This window comes from Manacus candei, unplaced genomic scaffold (assembly GCF_025592945.1).
Source record: "Manacus candei isolate 608988 ecotype Guabito, Panama unplaced genomic scaffold, ASM2559294v1 h1tg000436l, whole genome shotgun sequence".
Taxonomy (NCBI): Eukaryota; Metazoa; Chordata; class Aves; order Passeriformes; family Pipridae; genus Manacus; species Manacus candei.
In genome coordinates, this window is record NW_026138484.1 from 10,939 (window position 1) to 35,002 (window position 24,064).

The window sequence follows — 24,064 nt, forward strand, 5'->3', positions numbered from 1 at the left end:
GTCCTCCCCCACGCCCCCAGGGTCCCTTGGGTGTCCCTCCTGTCCCCTGGGGGGGGTCCCTGAGGGGTGTCCCCTCTCACTTGGGGGGCAGGGCCACGATGGCCCGGGGATGTCCCTGTCCCCTGGGGTCACTTGGGGGACAGGGCCATGATGGCCCGGGTGTGTCCCTGTCCCCTGGGGGTGTCCCTGTCCCCCGGGGGTCACTTGGGGGGCAGGGCCATGATGGCCCGGGGGTCCCTGGGGGTGTCCCCCCCTCACTTGGGGGGCAGGGCCATGATGGCCTGGGGGTCCCTGGGGGTGTCCCCCCTCACTTGGGGGGCAGGGCCATGATGGCCCGGGGGTCCCTGGGGGTGTCCCCCCTCACTTGGGGGGCAGGGCCATGATGGCCCGGGCCAGCCCGGGGTGCAGCTGCCCCTGGACGGGCCCGCACGGGACCCTCTCCCCGTCCACGGTCATGGTGCCCCCCCCGAGGGGCTCCAGGCGGAAGGCCCGGGCGGGGACGCGGCTCAGGGGGGTCCCGGGGCCCCCCCCGGGGTCGCCCCCCCGGGCCATGGCGAGGAGGGCGCGGAGCAGGGACCCCCGGGAGACGCCCCCCCGCACGAAGAGCAGGTGCAGCAGCCCGTCGTCGGGGCGGGCCCGGGGGGCGGCCACCAGGTCGGCGCCGAGGTGGGACGGGGACAGGGCCACCACCAGCACGAAGTCCCCCTCCAGGGACACCCAGCCCGGGGGCAGCGCCTGCCCCAGCGGCACCAAAAGGTCGTCGGGGGGGCCCCGCTGGGGGCACTGGGGGGGGCCCGGGCGGGGGCGCCCCGATGTTATTTGGGGTGGCCCCGTTATTCGGGGTGGCCCTGTTGTTTGGGGTGGCCCCGTTGTTATTTGGGGTGTCCCCGTTGTTATTCGGGGTGCCCCCCTGCCCCGGGGTGTCCCTGTTATTATTTGGGGTGGCCCCGTTATTATTCGGGGTGCCCCCCTGCCCCGGGGTGTCCCCCCAGCCCCCCCCGTCCCCGTCGCAGAGCCCGGGGTCGGACACGGCCCGGGACAGGTCGGGGTCCCCGGGGGGGGTCCCCGGGGGGGGTCCCCAAAGGCCGTGGAACAGGTGACACTGGTGGCACTGCGGGGCAGGGCAGGCCTGGGGGCCGGGGGGGGGCCCCGGGTCCGGCTGTGTCCTGGTGTCCGGCTGTGTCCCTCTGTCCAGCTGTGTCCTGTCCAGCTGTGTCCCTCTGTCCAGCTGTGTCCTGGTGTCCAGCTGTGTCCCCGTGTCCAGCTGTGTCCTGGTGTCCAGCTGTGTCCCTCCATCCAGCTGTGTCCAGCTGTCCCTGTTGGTCCCGTTATTCCGGTTTAACCCGTTATCCACGTGTTCCAGGGCTGGCGGGTCCATCCTTCTTCCCAGCCCTGTCCTGGTGTCCTGCTGTCCCTCATTATCCCTCTCCATCCCGTTATCCACGTGTTCCAGGGCTGGTAGCTCTGTCCTGTTATCCAGTCGTGTCCTGGTGTCCCTGTCCCTCCCGGTGTCCATCCTGTTGTCCCCGTCCATCCTGGTGTCCCTGTCCATCCTGCTCTCCAGGTCCATCCCGTTATCCAGCCGTGTCCAGGTGTCCCTGTCCATCCTGGTGTCCCTGTCCCTCCCAGTGTCCATGCCCACCCCATTATCCATGCCCTCCATGGCGGGCAGCCACGCCAGCTGTGTCGGGGTGTCCCTGTCCATCCTGGTGTCCATCCCCACCCCGCTGTCCGTGCCCTCCTGGGCGGGCAGCCAGGCCAGCCGTGTCGGGGTGTCCCTGTCCCTCCCAGTGTCCATGCCCACCCCGTTATCTGTGCCCTCCTGGGGGGGCAGCCAGGCCAGCCGTGCCCGGTGTGTGCTCAGCACCAGCAGCCGCGCGGCCGCCGCCAGCAGGAACCGGGCGGGGCCGAGGCGCCGCAGCCGCTCGCTGCCCACGTCGGCCTCGGCCACCAACCCCCAGGCCACGGCCAGCACCGACCAGAGCCGGGCACCCGAGCCCAGCGACACCGAGAGCACGTCCAGGGGGGCGGCCCAGCCCCGGCACAGCAGCAGGGAGCAGTTCTGGAGCAGAGAGACCCCCAGGGCCGGGGGGAGCCTGGGGAGAGAGAAACAGAGAGAGAGAGGGGTTATGGGGGGCACAGGGACCCCCAGCACAGCAGCAGGGAGCAGTTCTGGAGCAGGGACACCCCCAGGGCCGGGGGGAGCCTGGGGAGAGAGAAACAGAGAGAGAGAGGGGTTATGGGGGGCATGGGGGGCACAGGGATGTGTCACACGGGGTCACACAGGGACCCCCAGCACAGCAGCAGGGAGCAGTTCTGGAGCAGAGAGACCCCCAGGGCCGGGGGGAGCCTGGGGAGAGAGAGAGAGAGAGAGGGGGGTCATGGGGGGCATGGGGGGCACAGGGATGTGTCACACGGGGTCACACAGGGTCACACAGGGACCCCCAGCACAGCAGCAGGAGCAGGGACACCCCCAGGGCTGGGGACAGGCTGGGGACATGCCCCAATGACCCCCTGTCCCCCAATGTCCCCCCCTGTCCCCCAATGCCCCCTCAATGTCCCCCAATGCCCCCCCAATGTCCCCCAATGCCCCCCTGTGCCCCCCCTGTCCCCAATGCCCCCTCAATGCCCCCTCAATGTCCCCCCAATGCCCCCCAATGCCCCCCTGTCCCCCCCTGTGCCCCCAATGCCCCCCAATGCCCCCCAATGCCCCCCCAATGCCCCCCCATTCCCCCCGTGCCCCCTCACCCCGCGTGGCAGTTGAGAGCAGCCGCCAGCCCGTTCCCGGAGCCGCAGGGCAGGACCCCGAGGGGCACCCGCAGGGCCAGCGCCCAGTCCGGGCGGGACAGCAGCCCGTTCAGCACCTGGGGCAGAAACAGGGCTGGTCACACCTGGGGGCACCTGGGGGCATCTCTGTCACCCCCAAACCCACAGGGACAAGAACCTGTTCAGCACCTGGGGGAACCAACAGGGCTGGGTCACACCTGGGGGCACCTGGGACACACCTGGGGACACCTGGGACACCCCAAAACCCACAGGGACAGCAGCCCGTTCAGCACCTGGGGGAACAACAGGGGTGGGTCACACCTGGGGGCACCTGGGGACACCTGAGAGACACCTGGGGACACCAACGGGGCTGGGTCACACCTGGGGGCACCTGAAAGACACCTGGGTCACCCCAAAACCCACAGGAACAGGAGCCCCTTCACCACCTGGGGGAACCAATGGGGCTGGGTCACACCTGGGGACACCCCCAGGGGCTTTTAGGGGGGCTGGTTCCACCCCTGGGGGGTGTGAGGGGGCTCAGGAGGGTCTGGGGGGGGGTTTGGGGGGCTCTGGGGGTCTCACCTCGAACACCAGCCCGTCCCCCGACACGGTGACGATCCCGTCCCACTGCTCCAGGCTCAGCCCCGACACCAACTCCTTGGCGTGGTTGGGTCTCTCTGGGGGGGGAAACGACAGTCAGGGAGCCCCCAAACCCCCCCAAAACCCCCCCAGTAACCCCCAAACCCCCCCAGCACCCCCCAACCCCCCCCAGGACCTCCCAAAACCCCCCCAGTAACCCCCAAACCCCCCCAGGACCCCCGAACTGGCTGGGGCTGAAGCCGGTGCAGCCCCCCAGCCCATGGGCAAGGCCGGAACTCTGAGCCCCCCCAAAACCCCCCCAACCCCCTCCCAGACTGCCCAGGGACCCCCAGACCCCTCCCATATGGCCGAGGGTCCCCCAGGCCCCCCCAGTGCCCCCCCTGACCGGTCTGGACGAGGTTGAAGCCGATCCCCGCCTCGCAGACCATGGGCAGGACGTGGCTCTGGCACAGCCCCAGGGCCCTCCTGTGCCCCCCAAACCCCTCCCAACCCCTCCCAGGGACCCCCAGAGCCCCCCAGTGCCCCCCCATGACCCCCCCTGACCGGTCTGGACGAGGTTGAAGCTGATCCCAGCCTCGCAGACCATGGGCAGGACGTGGCTCTGGCACAGCCTCAGGGCCCTCCCGCGCCCCCCAAACGGGTTGAGCAGCATCAGGAGGCGCCGGCGCCGCGGCTCGGGGGGCAGCCCTGGGGGGGGACCCCCAAACGGGGGGGGGTCAGGGCTGGGGAGGGAGGGACCCCCCGAAATCCAGCCCTGGAATCACCCCCGGGACCCCCCCGGGGGAATGGGGGAGGGCTGGGGACACCCCTGACCCTGTCCCAGAGACCCCCCCAGCACAGGGACCCCCCAAATTTCCACCCCAAAGAACCCCCCCAACACAGGGACTCCCCCAGATTTCCACCCCAGAGATCCCCCCAGCACAGGGACCCCCCAGATCCCCAGCACAGGGACCCCCCAAATTCCCACCCCAAAGACCCTCCCCTTAACCCCAGACCCTCCCCCAGCTCCTCCCCAGCCCCTCCCTCCCCAATTACCGTTTTTGGGGGGGGTCTCCCCCCTCCCCACACACCGGCTGACCCTCGCCCACCCCCCCAGCCCCTCCCTCCCCAATTACCGTTTTTGGGGGGGGTCTCCCCCCTCGCCAGACACCGGATGACCCTGGCCCACCTCTCGGCCGTCTCGCGGTTCCCCTCGTAGTCCGGGGCCGCGTCCGCGCGGAACGTGGGGGCCCTTCTGCGGCGGGACCCCCCCCCGGGGGCGCGGGGCGGGTACGCGAACACGGCGAAGAAGGCGGCGCGGGGCAGGGCGGGGGTCCGCAGGGTGTGACAGCCCACCACGTGCTCCAGCAGCACGGGGGGCTCCGCGGGGCCCCCCCGGGCCCCCCCCCGGATCTGCAGCTCCGTCCGCGTCAGGCGGAGCCGGTACCGGGGACCCCCCCCCCGTCCCGGAGCCGGGGGGGCCCCCGAAATCCCCCTCGAGCAGCGGCTCCTCCGGGGCCGACATGGCCGGGGGGGGGTTCCGGGGGGGCTGAGGGGGGAGAGGGGGGGTCAGGGGGGGACTCCCCCGGGTCAACAATCCCAGTGACCCCCCTCCCCCAAATGCCAGTGACCCCCAAACCCAGTGACGCCCCCCAGGCCCCCTCCAATCCCAGTGACGCTCCCCCCAAACCCCAGGAACATTCTCGGTCCCGGTGACCCCCCCCCATTCCCGGTGCCCCCCCCGCCCCCGTGTCCTCCCATCCCCGTGTCCGCCCTTTGTCCTCTCCCGTTCCCGGGTCCCCACCGGCTACACCCCCATCCCTGTTTTCCCCCCCACCCCGTGTCCCTGTGACCCCCCCCTCCACCCCCGTGTCCCCTCCTTTGTCCCCCCCCGGTCCCCACCGGCTCCGCCGTCGCCCCTCCGGCCGCCGTGACCTCCGACCCGGAAGCGCTGGCCCCAGCACCGCCCTCCCAGCCAATGGCGCGGCGCGAAGCCCTTGCGCGCAGCCAATGAGAACTCTCGCTCCGCCCCCCGCGCCGCCGCCATGTCTGTTGAGGGCGGTGCCGCCCTTGCGGGCCGCGGGTGGTGAGGGCGCGGCCGCGCCATCTTTGCTGAGGGCGCGTTGGGGGCGCAGGCCCGGTCGCCGAATGGGGGCGCCGTCGCCATGGCAACGCCCCCAGGAGGGCGGGGCAAGGTTTGTCAGGTCTGACTGACAGCTCAGACAGCCAATAGAAGACCGGAATGGGCTGCAGGGTCGTTCTTGTTCCCCAGCGCTTTGGGAAGAGCTCATGAATATTAACAGGGCTGTTAACATTAACGAGGCGTCATGGATCTCTGGCGTCCCCTCCAAGGTCCCTGGGGGCCTTCCAATGTCATCCCACGCCCCCCTGTGTTCCCCCACGTACTCAGTGTCCCCCCACGTCCCTCTTGTCGCCCTGTGCCCTCCAATGTCCCCCACTGTCCTTCTGTGTCCCCCCCGCGTCACCCGCACTCCCTTGGAGGACCTCCGCTCTCCCCCCGCCCTCAGGGAAACATGGCAGCCCCTGGTGTAGCCGCTCCCGCTCTCTATGCTCCTCAACGCGCGCTCCCATTGGCCGGTGCCGCCCTCACCGTGACTTTCCATTGGCTGCTCAGCGTCAGTGGGCGGGTCCTTCCCCACCGGGGTATATAAACCAGCCCCACGAAGCCCGGTCCTCTTTCCGTCGCCGCGGCCGCCGCGGAGCTGAGGTGCGGGCGGGCGGGGCCGCGCCGGGGCGGGCGGTCTGTGGGGTCCTGCTGGGGATTCTCGTGCGCCCCTGAGTCCCCTTTGGCCGCCCCCCCGAGCCCCCCGGGACGGGCGAGGGCGGTGCCCGGGGAGCGCTCGCGGCCTGCGCGGGGTGTGCGCATGCGCGGAGAGCGGGGAGGAACACGTGGGGGGGGGGGGGGGGGTCGCGGTTCCTGGGGCCGTGGATGGATTTTGGGGAGGGGTCTGACCCCCCGCATCCCTCCCCCCAGCCCCCACCATGCCGGTCGCCCGGAGCTGGGTGTGCAGGAAAACTTACGTGACCCCCCGGAGACCCTTCGAGAAGTCCCGGCTCGACCAGGAGCTGAAGCTCATCGGTGAGTTCGGGGGGGGTCGAGGGGTCCGGGGGGGTTTTGGGGGCCCCCCCTGACCCCAAATGTCCCCCCCAGGTGAGTGTACGGGCCGTGGAACAAGCGGGAGGTGTGAAGGGTGACGTTCCCCCCAAACCAGGGGGTGTTTTTGGGCTCTGGGGGTTTTGGGGGATCCTGGGGGGTTTTGGGGCCCCCCCCGACCCCAGATTTGCCCCCCCAGGTGAGTACGGGCTGCGGAACAAGCGGGAGGTGTGGCGGGTGAAGTTCACCCTGGCCAAGATCCGCAAGGCCGCGCGGGAGCTGCTCACGCTGGACGAGAAGGACCCGCGGCGCCTCTTCGAGGGTGGGTTTTTGGGGGGTCTCACCCCCTCTGGGACCCCCCAAACCCCCCCCCGTTTTCCTGCTCCTTCAGCTTTTTTTTTCCCCTCTATTTCCCCCCGGTTTTCCCTTTTTCTCTGGGTTTTTCCTTCAATTTTTTGTGATTTTTCCTGTTTTCTTTTTCAGTTTTTTGTTCCTTCTTTTTTTTTCCGTGTTTTTCCCCCCTCCTTTCCTTCTCTTTCTTTTTCTCTCCCCACTTTTCTCCTTTTCCTCTTCCTGCCTCCCACCTTTCCTCCCCTTTTCCCCCCTTTTTTTTCCTGCCTTTCCTCCCCCGTTTTTCCCCATTTCCCCCCCATTTTTTCCCATTTCCACCCCATTTTTCCCCCGTTTCTCCCCATTTCTCCCCATTTTTTCCCCGTTTCCCCCCATTTTTTCCCATTTTCTCCCCATTTTTTCCCCTTTCCACCCTGTTTTTCACCATTTCCCCCCATTTTTCCCCCCCAGGAAACGCTCTGCTGCGCCGGCTGGTGCGCATCGGGGTGCTGGACGAGGGAAGATGAAGCTGGATTACATCCTGGGGCTGAAGATCGAGGATTTCCTGGAGCGCCGGCTGCAGACCCAGGTCTTCAAGCTGGGCCTGGCCAAGTCCATCCACCACGCCCGGGTGCTCATCCGCCAGCGCCACATCCGGTGGGTGCCCCCGGGGACCCCCCCCGGGACCCCCCTGGGACCACCCCCAGGAATTTGGGGAGCTCGGCAAGGGTCACTGCGGCCCCCAGGCCGTACACCTTGTGAAGGGGAGACCACAGGTAACCCCACACACTGAATTTGGGGGGCTCAGGCACGGACAGACCCCCTGATTTTTGGGGTACACCCTCCCTTTTTTGGGGTGCACCTTCCTAGACCCCTTTTTCCTCCTTCCTGAACCATTTTTTCCCCCTTCCCATCCCATTTCCCCCCCATTTCCCACCCCAGGTGGGCTCCGGGTGCCCCGGGGGGGTCCCGCTCGGGTCCCAAAGGTGCCGATTTTTGGGGTTCTGACCCCCCCAACCCTTGTGCCCCCCCCCCAAACGCAGGGTGAGGAAGCAGGTGGTGAACATCCCGTCCTTCATCGTGCGCCTGGACTCCCAGAAGCACATCGACTTCTCCCTGCGCTCCCCCTACGGGGGGGGGCAGGCCCGGCAGGGTCAAGAGGAAGAACGCCAAGAAGGGCCAGGGGGGGGGCCGGGGGGGGGCGAGGACGAGGAGGAGGATTGAGACCCCCCCACCCCAAAAAACGGAGCCCCCCCCGGAGCGGGGGAGACCCCCGGGGTGAGTCTGGGGGAGGTGGGAGGAGGTCAAGGGGGTTAAAAGGGGGTTTTGGGGGGGTTTAAAAGGGGTTTTGGGACGGTCTAAAGGGGGTTTGGGGGCTCTAAGGGGGGCAAAGAGGAGGGTTGAGACCCCCCCACCCCAAAAAATGGACCCCCAGGGTGAGTCTGGGGGAGGTTGGAGGAGTTTAAGGGGTTAAAAGGGGGGGGGTTGAGAGGGGTTTAAAGGGGGTTTGGGGGGGCTTGAGGGGGGAGGAAAGTGAGGGTTGAGACCCCCCCAGCCCAAAAAAATGGATCCTCAGGGTGAGTCTGGGGGAGGTTGGAGGAGTTTAAGGGGTTAAAAGAGGGTTTTTTGGGGGGTTAAAAGGGGATTTTGGAGGGTTAAAAGGGGGGTTTGGGGGGGCTTGAGGAGGGGGGAAGTGAGGGTTGAGACCCCCCACCCCCAAAAAATGGAGCCCCCTGGAGCGGGAGGGACCCCCAGGGTGAGTCTGAAAGGGGTTGTGGGGGTTAAAGGGGGTTTGGGGGGGGTTAATGGGGGGGGGGTTTGGGGCCAGAGGGGGTCGGAGGGAGAATTTGGGGATCCAGGAGTGGGATTTGGGGGGGGGGATTTATGGGGTGTGCAGGTTTTTGGGGGGGCCCCCCCGTGATGGCAGCACTGGGCTCTGAACCCCCTGACGACGCCTGTGCCCCCCCCAGGCACTTTTGACACCCCGGGGGGGTCTGAGGGGGCCCCTCAAGGGGGGTTTTGGGGGGGTCTGGGTGGGTTTTGAGGGGGTCCCCACCAACCCCCCCTTCCCTTCTTTCCAGGCTCCAGCGCTGGGATGTGGGGGGGGCCCCGGGGGGGGCCCCGACAGCAAATGGAGTCGACCTAATAAATGGAATTGTCCCAATAAATGGAATTGTCCCAAAAAATGGAATTGTCTGGACAAGAGTTGGAGTCTCTGTGTCGGTGTTTTTTGGGGGACAGGGAGGGGCTCGGGCTTCTCAGGGGGGGGTTTTGGGGGAGGGTTTGGGGTGTCCAGAGTCAGGAAAGGGGGGGGGGAAGGGATGCAATTGGGCCTGGGGGGTCCGGACGCCTTTTTTTGGGGAATTTGTCCCACCAGAGTTTTATAAAATATACTTTAAATAAAAATCCCCCTTTTTTTGATGAATTTGTCCCACCAGAGCTCTATAAAATATACTTTAAATAAAAATCCCCCTTTTTTTGGGGAATTTGTCCCACCAGAGTTCTATAAAATATACTTTAAATAAAAATCCCCCTTTTTTTGATGAATTTGTCCCACCAGAGCTCTATAAAATATATTTCAAATAAAAACCCCTCCCCCACCGAGTTCGGTCACGGTTTTGTCCTTTTTTAATTATGTTTTTTAATTATTTTTTTTAATTATTTTTCACATTCTCTTTGTTTTGTTTTTTTTTTTTTTGCAAAAATACTCGGGGGGGGGAGGGGTCGGGGTTGGCAGTGGGCGGGGCAGGGGAGGCCCCGCCCCTCACACCCGATTGGAGGAACAGCACATGATTGGCATGCGGGGGGCGGGGCCGGCGTGCAGTGGCCCCGCCCTGTTTAAGGGGGGAAAAGGGGGCGGGGCCTCGGGAATGGGCGGGGCCTGACAGCAACAATCGACGCCCTGATTTACGGATCGGCCACACCCATTTCAGTGGCCACACCCCCTTTGGCCACACCCACACAGTGCAATGAACAGCCACGCCCACCGCGAGCTTGGCCACGCCCCCGCATCGCCCCCACCCCATTTTGGCCCCGCCTCCAGCGGCTTTGGCCACGCCCACATTGGCACCACACCCACATTGGCTCCACCCACATTCGCATTGGCCACGCCCACCGGTGAATCGGCCCCTCTGGCTCCACCCACTCCCTGTTGGCCCCACCCCCAGTGCGTTTGGCTCCGCCCCCCGTGGGGTGGGGGGGGTCGTTTGGCAGCTTTGGGGGCACATTTGGGGGGTCCCGAGGGGGGGTCCTGGGCCCTCGGGGGGGGCCCTCGGGGTGGGGGTCCCAGGGGGTCTTGGGGGGGTCCCGGGGGGTCCCGGGGGGGTCACTTGGACAGTTTGCTGATGACCCGGATCAGAGCCGCGTTCTCGTCCTTCAGCCGCTGGTTGTCGGCCCGGAGGTCTGAGAGAGCCTGGGGGGGATTTGGGGGTCGGGGGGGGGATTTGGGGGTTGGGGGGGAAATTGGGGTTCAAAGGGGGGGATTTGAGGGTCAAAAGGGGGGAAATTTGGGTGTTAAAACGTAGAAAATTGGGGGTCAAAGAGGGGGGAAATTTGGGGATCAAAGGGGGAAATTGGGGGGTCAAATAGGGGGAAATTGGGGGTCAAATAGGGGGAAATTTGGGGGTGAAAGGGGAAAAATTTGGGGGTGAAAGGGGTGGAAATTTGGAGGTCAAAGGGGGGGATTTGGAGGTCCAAGGGGGGGTAAATTCGAGGGTCAAAGGGGGGGATTTGGGGGTGAGAGGAGTAAATTTGGGGGTCAAGGGGGTAAATTTGAGGATCAAAAGGGGATAAATTTGTGGGTCAAAGGGGGGTTAATTTGGGGGTCAAGGGGGGGATTTGGGGGTCAAGGGGGGGAAATTTGGGGGTTAAATGGGGGGAAATTTGGAGGTCAAAAGGGGGTAAATTTGTGGGTCAAAGGGGGGGATTTGGGGGTCCAGGGACTCCCCCTTGGGGGGGTTTCACCTTCAGCTCCTCCTCCAGCTCAGCCGCCTTCAGCTCCAGGGCCCGGCGCTCCTGGGGGGGGAGACGGGATTTGGGGGGTCAGGAGGGGTCTGGGGGGGTCAGGAGGGGTCAGGGAGGGTCAGGGGGGGTCAGGGAGGGTCGGGGGGGTCAGGAAGGGTCAGGAGGAGTCATGGGGGGTCAGGGGGGTCAGGGGGGGTCAGAGGAGGTCAGAGAGGGGTCAGGGGGGGTCAGGAGGGGTCAGGGAGTGTCAGGGGGGGTCAGAAGGGGTCAGGGGGCTCTGGGGGGGTCTGGAGGGGTCAGGGGGGGTCAGGAGGGGTCAGGGAGGGTCAGGAAGGGTCAGAAGGGGTCAGGGGGCTCTGGGGGGGTCTTGAGGGGTCAGGGGGGGTCAGGAGGGGTCAGGGGGGTGTCAGGAGGGATCGGGGGGGTCTGGGGGTGTCTGGGGGGGTCGGGGGGGGTCAGGAGGGGTCAGGGTGGGTCTGGGGGGGTCAGGGGGTATCAGGAGGGGTCGGGGGGGTCTGGGGTGTCTGGGGGGGTCAGGGGAGATCAGGGGGGATCAGGGGGGTCAGGAGGGGTCAGGAGGGGTCAGAGGGTGTCAGGAGGGGTCAGGGGGGGTCAGGGGGCGTCAGGAGAGGTCAGGGGGGATGGGGGGGGTCAGGAGGGGTCAGGAGGGGTCAGGGGGGTCAGGAGGGGTCAGGAGGGGTCAGGGGGGGTCTCGGGGGTGTTTTTTTGGGGTTCCCTCCCCCAGCCTCACGAATCTCTCCAGCTCCAGCCGGGCCGGTCTCTCCGCGCTTCGCTCCTGGCGCTGGGGGGGGGGGGATAAATGAGGGGGGGGGGATAAAGGGGGGGTCAGGGGGGTCCCAGGGCTGGGAGGGACCCTCAGGACCCCCCCCCAGCCCCCCCGGCCCCCACCTGTGTGACCCTCTCGAGCTCCAGGCGGGTCTGGGTCAGCGCCAGCTCCGCCTCCTGCAGCTGCTCCCGGATCCGCTCGTTCTCCACCCAAAGCTCCTGGAACAGCTTTTTTTGGGGGGGGGGGGAGGTTGGAGAGGTCCCAGGACCCCCAAAAAAGCCCCCAGATTTTATAGACCCCCCCCCTCCAAGGACTCACCTGCTGGTAGTCGAAGGCGGGGGCCGGGGGGGCCTGGGGGGGTCTCAGCCCGTTGGGGGGCTGGAGGGGGGCTGGGGGGGGGCAAGGGGGGGGTGAGGGGGGGGGCTGTGACCCCTCCCCAGACCCCCAAACCCCCCCCCAGCCCCCCCAGTACCTGTGTGGGGGAGGGGCGTCCTCCGGCCCGTTGGTCTCCGAGCCCTGGGGGGGTGGAGGGGGGGGAGGTTGGGGGAGGGTCCGGGGGGGTTTTGGGGGGGTTTTGGGGGCCCCCCCCGCCCCCCCCTCGGCCCCCCCCTCACCTGGGAGAGGCTCCGACCCCCGGGGGGGCTCCTTGGCTCCGGCCCTGCGGGACCCACAGGGTTGGGACCCCCCTGGGACCCCCCCCCAATTCCACGGGGGTGTTTTGGGGGGGTTTGGGGGGTCCCCGGGGGGGGAGGGGCAAGGGGGGGGGGTCACCCACCTTTGTTCACCTGCCCGGGGGGCCGGGGGGGGCCGGGAGCCGGGGGGGGTCCTGGGAGGGGGAGGGGGTTAAAAGGGGGTGACCCCCCCCCCAAAAAACACCCCCCAAACCCCCCCTCAACACCCAAAGAACCTCCCCCCCCCCCCCAGGGACCCCCAAAACCCCCCTAAAATCCCCTGGAACTCCCTAAGACCCCCCAAACCCCCCAGGGACCCCCAAACCCTCCCAGAGACCCCCAAATCCCCCCCAGGGACCCCAAAAACCCCCCCAGGAACCCCCCAGGAACCCCCCCGGACCCCCAAACCCCCCCCAGGGACCCCATAACCCCCCCAGGGACCCCCAAAATCCCCCCAAACCTCCCCCCCCCAGACTCACCGCCGGGTCCCGCCTCCCCTCGTCTCTGATTGGCTGCTCGGGGCCCCGCCCCTCCCCGCCGCGGCCAATCACCTGCTCGGCTGCCTTGAGCTCCGTCAGGGTCACGCCCTGGGGGTCACGGCGGGGTCATGGGGAGGTCACGGCGGGGTCACGGGGGGGCTTGGGGGGTCTGGGGTCTCAGGGGTGTGTTCAGGGGTCTCAGAGGGGTCTTGGGGGGTCTTGGGAGGTCTTTTGGGGGGTCTCAGGGGGCTCTCAGGGGGGTGTTGGGGGTGTTTTGGGGGGTCTTGGGGGGGTCTCAGAGGGGGTTTCTGGGGCAGTCTGGGGAAGGGGTCTCAGAGGGGTCTCAGGGGGGTCTCGGGGGGTGTTGGGGGGTCTCAGGGGGGTCTCAGTTGAGGTTTCAGTGGGAGGTCTCAGAGGGGTCTCAGAGGGTGTTGGGGTGTCCCGGGGGGTCCGGGGGTCCCACCTGTGTCTCGTGGGGTTTTGGGGGGTCTCAGAGGGGTCTCAGAGGGGTCTGGGGTGTCCCGAGGGGGTCCCGGGGGGGTCCTGGGGATCCCACCTGTGTCTTGGGGGCTGTTTGGGGTGTCCTGGGGGGGGTCCTGGGGGTCCCACCTGTGTCTCAGGGGGTGTTGGGGGGTCCTGGGGGGTCCCTGGGGTGTCCCGGGGGGGTCCCGGGGGTCCCACCTGTGTCTCAGGGGGTGTCTTGGGGGGTGTTGGGGGGTCTCAGGGGGTCCCACCTGTGTCGCCCTCCGGGCCTGGCGCATGAGGCGGCTCCGGGCCTTGCGCTGGGACTCCGACTCCTCGTCCCGGGCGGGGGGGTGGAACGGCCTGGGGGGGGCAGGGGGGGTCGGGGGGGGTCAGGGGGGGTCAGGGAGGGGTCGGGGGGCATCAGGGGGGGTCAGGGGGGGTCAGGGGGGGGTCAGGGGGGCTCAGGGGGGTCGCGGGGGGTCAGGAGGGTCTGTGGACCCTCCCTGGGGGGCTGGGAGGGTCCAGGACCCCCATTCAGGGGTGGAGGGACAGGAAGTGGGGGACGGGGGGGGGGGTCTCACCTGCGTGGCCGGGGGGGGTCCGGGGGGTCTCGGGGGGCTTCGGGTTCGGCGCTGGGGGGGCTGCAGGGGGAGGGGTGGGAGTGTCACCCCCCCTTTCCTCCCCTTCCCCTCTCCCCCTTCCCCTCTAGCCCCTCCCCCTCCCCTTTAGTCCCTCCCCTTTAGCCCCTCCCCCTCCCCTTTAGCCACTCCCCCTCCCCTTTAGCCCCTCCCCTCGGGCTCACCTGGGGGGGCGTGGCGGGGGGGAGGGGCGGGCGGGGGGCTCCGAAACCTGAGGGGGAGGGGAAAGGGGAGGAGTCAGGAGGATCCCCAGGCCACGCCCCCCTCCCCGTGCCACGCCCGTTTGTGGGTGGAGCCTCGGGGGAGGCGTGGCCTGCGGGGAATTGGGGGGGTGGGCGTGGTTTCCCCACTCACGGTGGGCGGGGCCTGCAGGCGCGGGGAGGAGGCGGAGCGTCGCACGGGGGGCGTGGCCCTGGCGGGGGGCGTGGCCTGGGAGGGGGTGGGCAACGCCCCCAAACTGCCCGACCTGCAGAGACCCCCGGGGGGGGGCTGGAGGGGGGGGGGGGCGTTGGGAGTGGAGCCACTCTCAGGCCCCGCCCCCTTTGCCCAGGTAAAGGGGGAGGGGGGCGTGGCCTTACCCGTGCGGGGGAGGGGCCATTGAGGGCGTGGCTTTGGGGGGGCGGAGCCGCGGGGGGGGTCTGGGGGGAGGGGGAGAGTCTGCACTGAGAAAAAAAACCCCCAGAGACCCCCCAGAGGTTCCCGGGACCCCCCAAAGCCCCCCAGGAACCCCCCAGACCACCCAGAGACCCCCCAGAGGTTCCCGGGACCCCCCAAAGGCCCCTCAGAACCCCCTCAAACCACCCAGAGCCCCCCCATGACCCCCCCAAAACCACCCAGAGCCCCCCCAGGAACCCCCTCAAACCACCCAGAGCCCCCCACCATCACCCTGAGCCCCCCCCAGGTCCCCTCACTCCCCTGTGACCCCTCCCAGGAACCCCCCCAAACCACCCAGAGCCCCCAAACAACATCCTGAGCCCCCCCAGGTCTCCTCAGCTCCCCTGTGACACCCTCAAATCCCCCCCTCAAATCCCCCCCAAACCACCCAGAGCCCCCCCAGGAACCCCCCCAAACCACCTAGGACCCCCCAGACCACCCACAGCCCCCTCAGTCCCCTCCCCGTCCCCCAAATCCCCCCCAGCCCCTCTGTGACCCCTCCCAGGACCCCCCAGTACACCCAGAGACCCCCCAGAGCCCCCCCAGCTCGCCCCCCCCTCCCCCAAACCCCCCTCCCAGCCCCTCTGTGACCCCCCCCCCAACCCCCCCTTTCCCCCCCCCCACATTCGGGGTCTCACCCTGCGGTTCGGGGGGCGGGGCCTCCCCGTCGCTGTCCCCTCCCCCCCCCCCCCTCCGGGGGTCCGTCCCCCTCGGCCAGGGGGGGGGCCAGGGGGGGGGGGCAGCCCCCCGACCCCCACCCTCTCCCTGGCCTGGTCCTGCAGAGAGAGCTTCTCGCGGGAGCTGCGGCGGCACACGGAGCTCCTGGGGGGGTCAAAGGGCAAGGGGGGGTCAGGGCGGGGTCAGGGGGGGTCGGGGGGGACCGGGGGGGGGGTTGGGGGGGGTCTCACCGTCGGTGTTTGCCCCCCCCCGCGGGCTGGGGGGCTCCCTCGGGGTCCGGAGGGGGGGGAGGAGCCCCCGGGTCCTTCTGGCTGCGAAGCTTTTTTTGGGGAGGGGGGGGGGAAAGGGGGGAGATAAAGGGGGGGTCAGGGGGTGGGGGTGACCCCCCTCCCCTCCCTGAGGAGGTTTGGGGGGTCCTGGGGTGGGTCAAGGGTTGGGGATCACCCCCCCCCCCTCCCTTAGGGGGTTTGGGGGGTCCTGGGGGGGTTTGGGGGGGTCTGGGGGGGTCAAGGGTTGGGGACAACCCCCCCCTCTCCCAGAGGAGGTTTGGGGGATCCTGGGGGGGTTTGGGGGGTCCTGGGGGGGTCCTGGGGGGGTCAAGGGTTGGGCACACCCCCTCCCCCCTAGAGGAGCTTTGAGGGGTCCGGGGGGGTCCTGGGAGGAGTCTGAGGGGGTCTGGGGGGGTCTTGGGTGGTCTGAGGGGGTCTGGGGGGGGTTTGGGGTGTCTGGGGGGGATCTGGGGGGTCCTGGGGGGGGTTTGGGGGGGTCTGGGGGGTCCTGGGGGGGTTTGGGGGGGTCCTGGGGGGGTCTGAGGGGGTCCTGGGAGGGGTCTGGGGTGTCTGGGGGGGTCTCACGTGGTGCTGCCGCCCGCTGCAGCTCCTCCAGCAGGGGAAGGGTCTCCTCGTCTGCCAGGTCACAGGGGCGCTGGCCCTGGGGGGGGAGAGGTTGGGGACCCCCTCAGGGACCCCCCCAGGGACCCCCAGGAACACCCCTGAGCCCCCCCAGCAACCCCCAGCCCACCCTCACCCATCCCCAAAAACACCCTGAGACCCCCTCAAAACCCCTTCCCAGTCCCCCCAGGAACACCGTGACCGCCCCAGGACCCCCCTGACCCCCCCAGGACCCCCCCAGGACCCCCCTCACCACATTGTTCCTTGGTGCCATGTCACAGAGGTGCTCAGCCAGCAGCCTGCAGGCCTCCTCCACCCCCCAATGCGCCGCCGCGTGCAGGGGGGTCCACCCGTCCTTGTCCCGCACGTCGGGGTCGTACCCGGCCGCCAGCAGCAGCCTGGGGGGGGCCCAGAACCCCAAAATGGGGGGGGAGACCCCTGGGATGGGGGGCAGCCCCCTGGGATGGGGGGGAACCTCCCCCCGGACCCCCCCAGGGATCAGCTGTGCCCCCCAGGGAAAGGGTTGGGGTCCCCCCTGCTCCGGGTCCAGGGTTCTGGGAGCCCCTCGCAAGGTTTTTTGGGGTCACCTCCCACCTAAAAGCTTTGGGGACCCCCCCTCCCTTCCACCCACGAGGTCCCAGAGTTGCCCTCCCCAACCCCCCCCCTCGGGGTTCTCTCTGGACCCCCAAATCTTCTGGGTCCTCCCCCCTCAAACCCCTCTGAGCCCCCCAAACCCTCCCAAATACCCCCCTCAGCCCCCCAAACCGCCCCTGAGCCCCCCAAATACCCCCCAAACACCCCCCCCGAGCCCCCTGGACCTCATGACCTCCATGTAGCCCTTGGGTCCTCCCCCCCAAACACCCCCCTGAGGCCCCCCCAAGCCCCCCAAACCCCCCCCGGGCCCCCCCAGACCTCATGACCTCGATGTAGCCCTTGGGTCCTCCCCCCAAACACCCCCCTCAAGCCCCCCAAACCCCCCCGGGCCCCCCGGACCTCATGACCTCGATGTAGCCCTTGGCTGCCGCCACGTGCAGGGCGCTGGCCCCGGTGGCCGGGTGGGGGCAGTCGCGGAGCTGCCCCGAGTCGAGCCAGAGCCGCGTGTCCCGCAGCATCCGCTCCTCCTCCGCGCGCTTGGCGGCCGCCACGTCCACCCCTGGGGGGGCACGGGGGGAGAGGGGACGGTGGGACCCCGCCCGGGGCGTCGGGACCCCGCCCACAGCCCCATGGGCCCCGCCCACATCATCCTGGGCCCCGCCCACAGGACCAAACCCCGCCCACAGCCCCATGGGCCCCCGCCCACAGGCTCAAACCCCTCCCACTCCACTTAAACCCCGCCCACAAAGTCAAACCCCGCCCTCATGCCCATGGGCCCCACCCACAGGCTCAAACCCCACCCACTCCACTTAAACCCCACCCACTCCACTTAAACCCCGCCCACATGCCCATGGACCCCGCCCACACTTCTAGACCCCACCCACAGCCCCAAACCCCACCTACTCTACTTAAACCCCACCCACACCACCTAAACCCCACCCACATTCCTTAAATCCCACCCACCCCACTTAAACCCCACCCACTCCACCTAAACCCCACCCCCAGCCTCCAAACCCCACCCACTCCATTTAAGCCCCACCCACAACCTATAAATCCAACCCCCACCCCCTTGAACCCCACCCACCTATGCCCCGCCCACCGTTTCCCAGCCCCGCCCACCCTCTCCCAGCCCCACCCATCCCTGTGCTCCAGCTCCGCCCTCAGCAGCTCCTCCAGCCCCGCCCACCCAAGCCCGCCCACCCCTGCCGGCCCCGCCCACCCCTGCCGGCCCCGCCCACCCCTGCCGGCCCCGCCCACCCCTGCGCTCCAGCTCCGCCCTCAGCAGCTCCTCCAGCCCCTCGTCCTCGGCCACCTCCAGGGGCAGCTCCAGGTCACTGGTCACCGCGGCCGCGTCCGCCCCGTGCTCCAGCAGGTACCTGGGGGTCGGGGGGGTCGGGGGGGTCAGGGGGGTCAGGGGGGGGGGGTCAGGGAGGGGTCACACCCCCCAGTTTCCCCCCCCCAGCCCCCTCACTGGGCGATGCTGCGGCAGCCGCAGGCGGCGGCGACGTGCAGGGGGGTCCAGCCCTCGTTGTCGGCCTGGTTGACGTCGGCCCCGCTCTCCACCAGGAACTGCACCACCTCCATGTTCTCGTCGATGCACGCCTGGGGGGCACGGGGCGTCACAGACCCCCCCGGGGACAGCCAGGGACCCCCAGAGACCCCCCCGGGACCCCCAGAGACCCCCCCGGGGACACCACCTCCATGTTCTCGTCGATGCACGCCTGGGGGGCACGGGGCGTCACAGACCCCCCCGGGGACAGCCAGGGGCAGCCAGGGACAGACAGAGACCCCCCCAGAGACCCCCAGAGACCCCCCTGGGGACACCCAGGACAGCCAAGGACAGACAGAGACCCCCCCAGGGACCCCCGGGGACCACCCAGGGACAGCCAGAACCTGTCAGAGACGCCCCCAGAGACCCCCGGGGACCCCCCAGAACACACAGAGACCCCCCCGGGACCCCCGGGGACCACCCAGGGACAGCCAGAGACCCCCGGGGACCACCCAGGACACACAGAGACCCCCCCAGAGACCCCCGGGGACACCCAGGGACAGACAGAGACCCCCCTGGGGACACCCAGGACACACAGGGACCCCCCCAGAGACCCCCGGGGACCCCCAGGACACTCCACGGGGACCCCCAGGACCGGCCAGAGCCCCCCCCAGGACACGCAGGGACAGTCCAGGGACCCCCTCCAGGGACCCCCAGGACCTGCCAGACACCTCCGGACACACCCCCAGGGACCCCGAGAACCCACCAGGGACCCCCAGAGACCCCAAATGGCCCCAGAGGGACCACCCAGAGACCCCCAGAGACCCCTCATGGCCCCACGGGGACCCCCCAGAGACCCCCAGAGACCCCAAATGGCCCCAGAAGGACCACCCAGAGACCCCCAGAGACCCCTCACAGCCCCACGGGGACCCCCCAGAGACCCCCATAGACCCGCCATGGCCCCACCGAGTCCCCCAAGGACCCACCAGGGACCCCCAAGCTCCGCCCACTCAGCCTCAAGCCCCACCCCTTTCTCACAAAACCCCTCCCACTTCCCCTGCGGACCACGCCCATCAACTCAGGCCCCGCCCACATAACTCATGTGACTGCGCCTTCTTTAGGCCCAGCCCCTCCCTGTCGGGGAGCTCCGCCCATCACAGACCACGCCCTATGTCCGCTTAAGCCACGCCCACCTGATGCTGCGTGCGTTGGTGCCGCCAGCGTTTGACCCGCCCCCTTTTCCCAGGCCACGCCCTCCTTTCCCCCTCTGAGCCCCGCCCACCTGGTGCAGCCCTCCCCCTTTTCTCAGGCCCCGCCCCCTTTTCCCCCCCCTTAGCCCCGCCCACCTGGTGCAGCGCGCTGATGCCGCCGGCGTTGGCCCCGCCCCCTTTCCCCGGGCCCCGCCCCCCTTCCCCCCCTTAGCCCCGCCCACCTGGTGCAGCGCGCTGATGCCGTCGGCGTTGGCCCCGCCCAGCAGCGCGCGCCCCCCCGCGCGCACCATGGCGCGCGCCTCCGCCAGCTCGGCGCCTGCGCACACCGCTCGGAACTCGGCCGCCCGCTCGAAGCGGACCCGCGGAGGCCGCGGCGGCCCCGCCGGCACCGGAGGGTTCGCGGCCGCCGCCGCCGCCGCCGCCTCCTCCAGCGCCGCAGCTGCTCCCGCCGCCGCTCCCGGGCCGCCGCCGCCGCCGCCGCCGCCGCCGCCGAGGCCGCCATGGCCGCGCCGGGGCCGCCGCCGCCGCCGGGGGGGGGGGGCGGGGCCGGAAGCGCGGGGGCGGGGTCGCCATGGCAACGGCGGGACGCGGCGGGAAGGGAAAGAAGGGAGGAGGCGGGGCCCGGATGTGAAGCGTTTTTATTGGCGCGCGCGGCGGATGTGACGTCACGGGGCCGGGTGGGGGGCGGGGTCACTTCCAGCGCCCGCCCACGCGGCCCTTCCCGACCTTCTTGCTGCGGGGGGGGAGGGAGGGGGTGGGACCCCCGAACGGCCCCCGAAACATCCCCCAAACAGCGTCCCGGGACCCCCGAACGGCCCCCGAAACACCCCCCAAACAGCCCCCGAAACACCCCCCAAACAGCCCCCGAAACAGCCCCCAAACAGCCCCCGAAACACCCCTCAAACAGCCCCCGAAACATAGCCCAAACAGCCCCCGAACAGCCCCCGAAACACCCCTCAAACAGCCCCCGAAACAGCCCCCAAACAGCCCCGAAACACCCCTCAAACAGCCCCCAAAACAGCCCCCAAACAGCCCCCGAAACACCCCCCCAAACAGCCTCCCGGGACCCCCGAACAGCCCCCGAAACATCCCCCCAAAATCCCCTCCAGGACGCCCAAAACACCTCCCGAACGGCCCCCAAAAATCTCCCCCCGGGACCCCCCAAAACACACCCTGGGACCCTCAAAACACCCTCCTAAATCCCCCTGGGGGCCCCACATCACCTCCTAGGACCACCCAAATCTTTCCCCCCCAAGACCCCCTTAATGTCCCTCCAGGACATTAATCCCCCACGACCCCCAGTACCCCCCCAGGACCCCCCAAATTTCCCTCCCCCCAGGACCACTCAAATCCCCCCCCTTACAATTTCTGGGCGTGGCTGATCCGGTTGTACAGGACATTGATCTGGGGGAGGATGGGAAGGGGGGCAAGTTCAGGGGGGGGGTCCCCTAAATCTGGGACCCCCAATTCCAGTGAGAACCCCCCCCAACTCCCAACCCCCTCATGGAGAGACCCCCTCATTCCTGGAGGGGACTCAGGACCCCCAAAACGGGACTGGAGGCCCCCCAAAACAAGGCCCAGGAATGGGGTGAGAGGGGGGGGAACCTTCAAAACGGGGCCTGGGACCCCCAGGACGGAGCTCAGCGCCCTGTCACCCCACGGAGGTTCTGGGGGGCCCTCCAGCAGTTCGGGGACCCCCCAAACACCCCCCTTTATCTTTCCCCCCCACCTCGTAGCGCTGCCGCCGCAGCTTCTCCATCAGGTCGAACTTCTCCGACTCCAGCTGGTGGATCCAGTCGTGGAGCTCCTTGGCCTTGGCCCTGGGTGGTGGGGGATGATTTGGGGGTCACAGGGCGGGCTGGGGGGGCTCAGAGGGGGGGGGGTTCTGGGCCGGGGGGGTCCCACCTGAGCTCGTCCTCCCGCAGGTGCTCGATGTCCAGGGGCCGTTTCCTCTCGGCCAGGACCCGCAGCTTCGTCTCCCGCCCCGTCTGACGGCGCCCCGCGGCGCTGCTCGGCCTGGGCACGGGGAGGGGGGGTTAGGGGGGTCCCTAGGGGGCTAAGGGGGGCGATCCGTGGGGCTGGGGGGCTGTGGGTCGGGCCCCCACCTTGGCCAGGTACCCCCCCGAAGTGGGGCATGGCCGACAGGACCTTCTTCTTCTTGGCGTCGTCCTCGGCCCTTTTCTTGGCCTCCTCCTCCTCCTTGCGCAGCTTCTCCTCCTGGGGGGGGGGACGGGGGGGGCCTGGAGGGGGGATTTGGGGGGCCCAGGGGGGATTTGGGGAACCCAGGGGGGATTTGGGGGGGTCCCGGGGGGCATTTGGGGGGTCCCTGAGGGGATTTGGGAGGTTCCAGGGGGGATTTGGGGGGGCCCAGGGGGGATTTGGGGGTCCTGGAGGGGGGTTTGGGGAACCCAGGGGGGATTTGGGGGGGTCTCGGGGGGCATTTGGGGGGTCCCTGGGGGGATTTGGGAGGTTCCAGGGGGGATTTGGGGGGTCCCAGGGGGGATTTGGGGGTGTCCCTGGGTGGATTTGGGGTGTCCCTGGGTGGATTTGGGGGGTCCCTGGGTGGATTTGGGGGGTCCCAAGGGGGATTTGGGGGGCCCAGGGGGGGATTTGGGGGGCCCAGGGGGGGATTCAGGGGTGTCCCTGGGGGTTTGGGGGGGTCCCAGGGGGGATTTGGAGGGGTCCCTGGGGGTTTGGAGGGTCCCTGGGGATCCCGGCGAGTCCCAGGGGATTTGGGGGGGTCCCAGGGGATTTGGGGGGTCCCTGGGTGGATTTGGGGGGTCCCAGGGGATTTGGGGGTGTCCCTGGGGGTTTGGGGGTGTCCCTGGGGGTTTGGAGGGTCCCAGGGGGGATTTGGGGGTGTCCCAGGGGATTTGGGGGTGTCCCTGGGTGGATTTGGGGGGTCCCAGGGGATTTGGGGGTGTCCCTGGGGGGGGTTGGGGGTGTCCCCGGGGGTCTGGGGCCCCCCCTCACCGCCAGCCTCGCCTGCCTCTCCCGCTCCTTCTCGGTGCGGTTCCGGAGCTGCTCGTTGCGCTCGGCCCGGCGGCGCTCCTGGGGGGGGACAGGGGGGGACAGGGGGGTACAGGGGGGGGTCACTGGAACACACAGAGACCCCCCGGACCCTCCTGACCCCCCCAGACCCCCAATGACCCCCCCCTGACCTTCAATGACCCCCCAGACCCCCCCAGACCCACGATCCTCTCCATGAGCCCCCTCAGCTCCTGTGGCCCCCCCAGACCCCCAATGACCCCCCAGACCCCAATGACCCCCCCAGTGACCCCCCCAGACCCCCAATGATCCCCCCAGACCCCTCCAGACGCCCCCTGACCCACGATCCTCTCCATGAGCCCCCTCAGCTCCTGTGACGCCCCCCAGACCCCCAATGACCCCCCCAGTGACCCCCAGTGACCCCCCCAGACCCCCCCCCGACCCACGATCCTCTCCATGAGCCCCCTCAGCTCCTGTGGCCCCCCCAGACCCCCAATGACCCCCCCAGTGACCCCCAGTGACCCCCCCAGACCCCCAGTGACCCCCCCAGACGCCCCCCGACCCACGATCCTCTCCATGAGCCCCCTCAGCTCCTCCTCCTCGCGGCGCCGCTGCTCGAAGTGGGCGTCGATGAGGGTCTGCAGCTCCAGCAGGTCCTTCTCCATCCGCTTCCGATGGATGTCCTGGGGGGGGGGGGCGCGGGGGGGGTCACGGGGGGGGCACAGACCCGCAGGGACCCCCCCACATCCCCCCGGCCCCACAGAAACCCCCACAACCCCCCACACCCCCCTCCCCATGGTCCTTCTCCATCCGCTTCCGATGGATGTCCTGGGGGGGGGGGGTCACGGGGGGGGCACAGACCCGCAGGGACCCCCCCCCATATCCCCCCGGCCCCACAGAAACACCCCCGGACCCCCATAACCCCCCCGGACCCCCAAATAACCCCCCCAGACCCCCTCCCCAGCCCCCCCAATAACCCCCCCGGACCCCCAATAACCCCCCTAGACCCCAAATAACCCCCCCGGACCCACAATAACCCCCCTAGACCCCAAATAACCCCCCCGGACCCACAATAACCCCCCCGGACCCCAAATAACCTCCCCGGACCCCCAAATAACCCCCCAGACCCCAAATAACCCCCCCGGACCCCCAATAACCCCCCCGTGACCCCCCCGACCCCAAATAACCCCCCAGACCCCAAATAACCCCCCAATGACCCCCAATAACCCCCCCCAGACCCCCCCAGCCCCCTCCCCAGCCCCCCCGTGACCCCCCCAGCCCCCAGCAGCCCCCCCAAGCCCCCCAGTGACCCCCCCCGGACCCCCAATAACCCCCCCAGACCCCCAAGAACCCCCCCCAGACCCCTCCCCAGCCCCCCCGTGACCCCCCCAGCCCCCCAGCAGCCCCCCCAAGCCCCCCAGTGACCCCCCCCGGACCCCCAATAACCCCCCCAGACCCCCAAGAACCCCCCCCGACCCCTCCCCAGCCCCCCAGTGCCCCCCCCAGCCCCCCCCCACTCACGTCGAAGTCCACCCGCTCCCCCTCGGGGATTTTGGGGGGGGCCAGCTGGGACACCATGTGGCTGGGGGGGGGGCCGGGGGGGTCAGGGGGGGCTTTGGGGAAGGGGGGGGGGGGCAGAGCCCCTCCGAGCCCCCCCCAAAACCCCCCCGACCCCCCTCCCCCTCACCGGGGGCCGGGGCCGCTCCTCCTCTGGGGGGGGAAAAAGGGGTCAGGGGGGTTTGAGGGGTCCCGGGGGGGGGATCAGCG

The 24,064-nt window shown here is 69.3% G+C and overlaps 4 protein-coding genes and 1 non-coding gene across 5 annotated transcripts; 2 read left to right on the forward strand and 3 right to left on the reverse strand.

The window, feature by feature from the left end:
- Positions 1-130: 130 nt before the first annotated feature.
- Positions 131-5,323, reverse strand: LOC127465580 (sphingosine kinase 2-like). The gene is given in 7 exon segments (XM_051776089.1): positions 131-849; positions 851-2,096; positions 2,749-2,864; positions 3,349-3,443; positions 3,910-4,053; positions 4,482-4,894; positions 5,248-5,323. Coding segments are annotated over 5 exon segments (2,055 nt in total). The 5' UTR covers positions 4,019-4,053; positions 4,482-4,894; positions 5,248-5,323; the 3' UTR covers positions 131-360.
- Positions 5,324-5,993: 670 nt separating this feature from the next.
- Positions 5,994-8,029, forward strand: RPS9 (ribosomal protein S9). The gene is given in 8 exon segments (XM_051776090.1): positions 5,994-6,073; positions 6,341-6,445; positions 6,660-6,782; positions 7,262-7,306; positions 7,309-7,447; positions 7,834-7,921; positions 7,923-7,982; positions 7,985-8,029. Coding segments are annotated over 7 exon segments (582 nt in total). The 5' UTR covers positions 5,994-6,073; positions 6,341-6,348; the 3' UTR covers positions 8,015-8,029.
- Positions 8,030-8,699: 670 nt separating this feature from the next.
- On the forward strand, positions 8,700-8,795 carry LOC127465583 (small nucleolar RNA SNORD88). Its single transcript, XR_007902280.1, has one exon. It is a non-coding gene; the product is annotated as a small nucleolar RNA SNORD88 (small nucleolar RNA).
- Positions 8,796-9,404: 609 nt separating this feature from the next.
- Positions 9,405-19,811, reverse strand: PPP1R12C (protein phosphatase 1 regulatory subunit 12C). Its single transcript, XM_051776086.1, is given in 22 exon segments — positions 9,405-10,202; positions 10,754-10,804; positions 11,505-11,555; positions 11,663-11,767; positions 11,859-11,928; positions 12,013-12,056; positions 12,691-12,798; positions 13,425-13,515; positions 13,737-13,796; positions 13,958-14,004; positions 14,148-14,316; positions 14,378-14,429; positions 15,148-15,269; positions 15,356-15,444; positions 15,980-15,991; positions 15,993-16,055; positions 16,269-16,413; positions 17,009-17,168; positions 17,867-17,985; positions 18,081-18,211; positions 19,531-19,734; positions 19,737-19,811. Coding segments are annotated over 22 exon segments (2,055 nt in total). The 3' UTR covers positions 9,405-10,115.
- A 119-nt stretch (positions 19,812-19,930) lies between these two features.
- TNNT1 (troponin T1, slow skeletal type) lies at positions 19,931-24,005 on the reverse strand. The gene is given in 11 exon segments (XM_051776087.1): positions 19,931-20,042; positions 20,673-20,713; positions 21,039-21,129; positions 21,215-21,309; positions 21,311-21,325; positions 21,415-21,432; positions 21,434-21,526; positions 22,283-22,360; positions 22,864-22,980; positions 23,819-23,880; positions 23,987-24,005. Coding segments are annotated over 10 exon segments (648 nt in total). The 5' UTR covers positions 23,876-23,880; positions 23,987-24,005; the 3' UTR covers positions 19,931-19,999.
- Between the last annotated feature and the right edge of the window lie 59 nt (positions 24,006-24,064).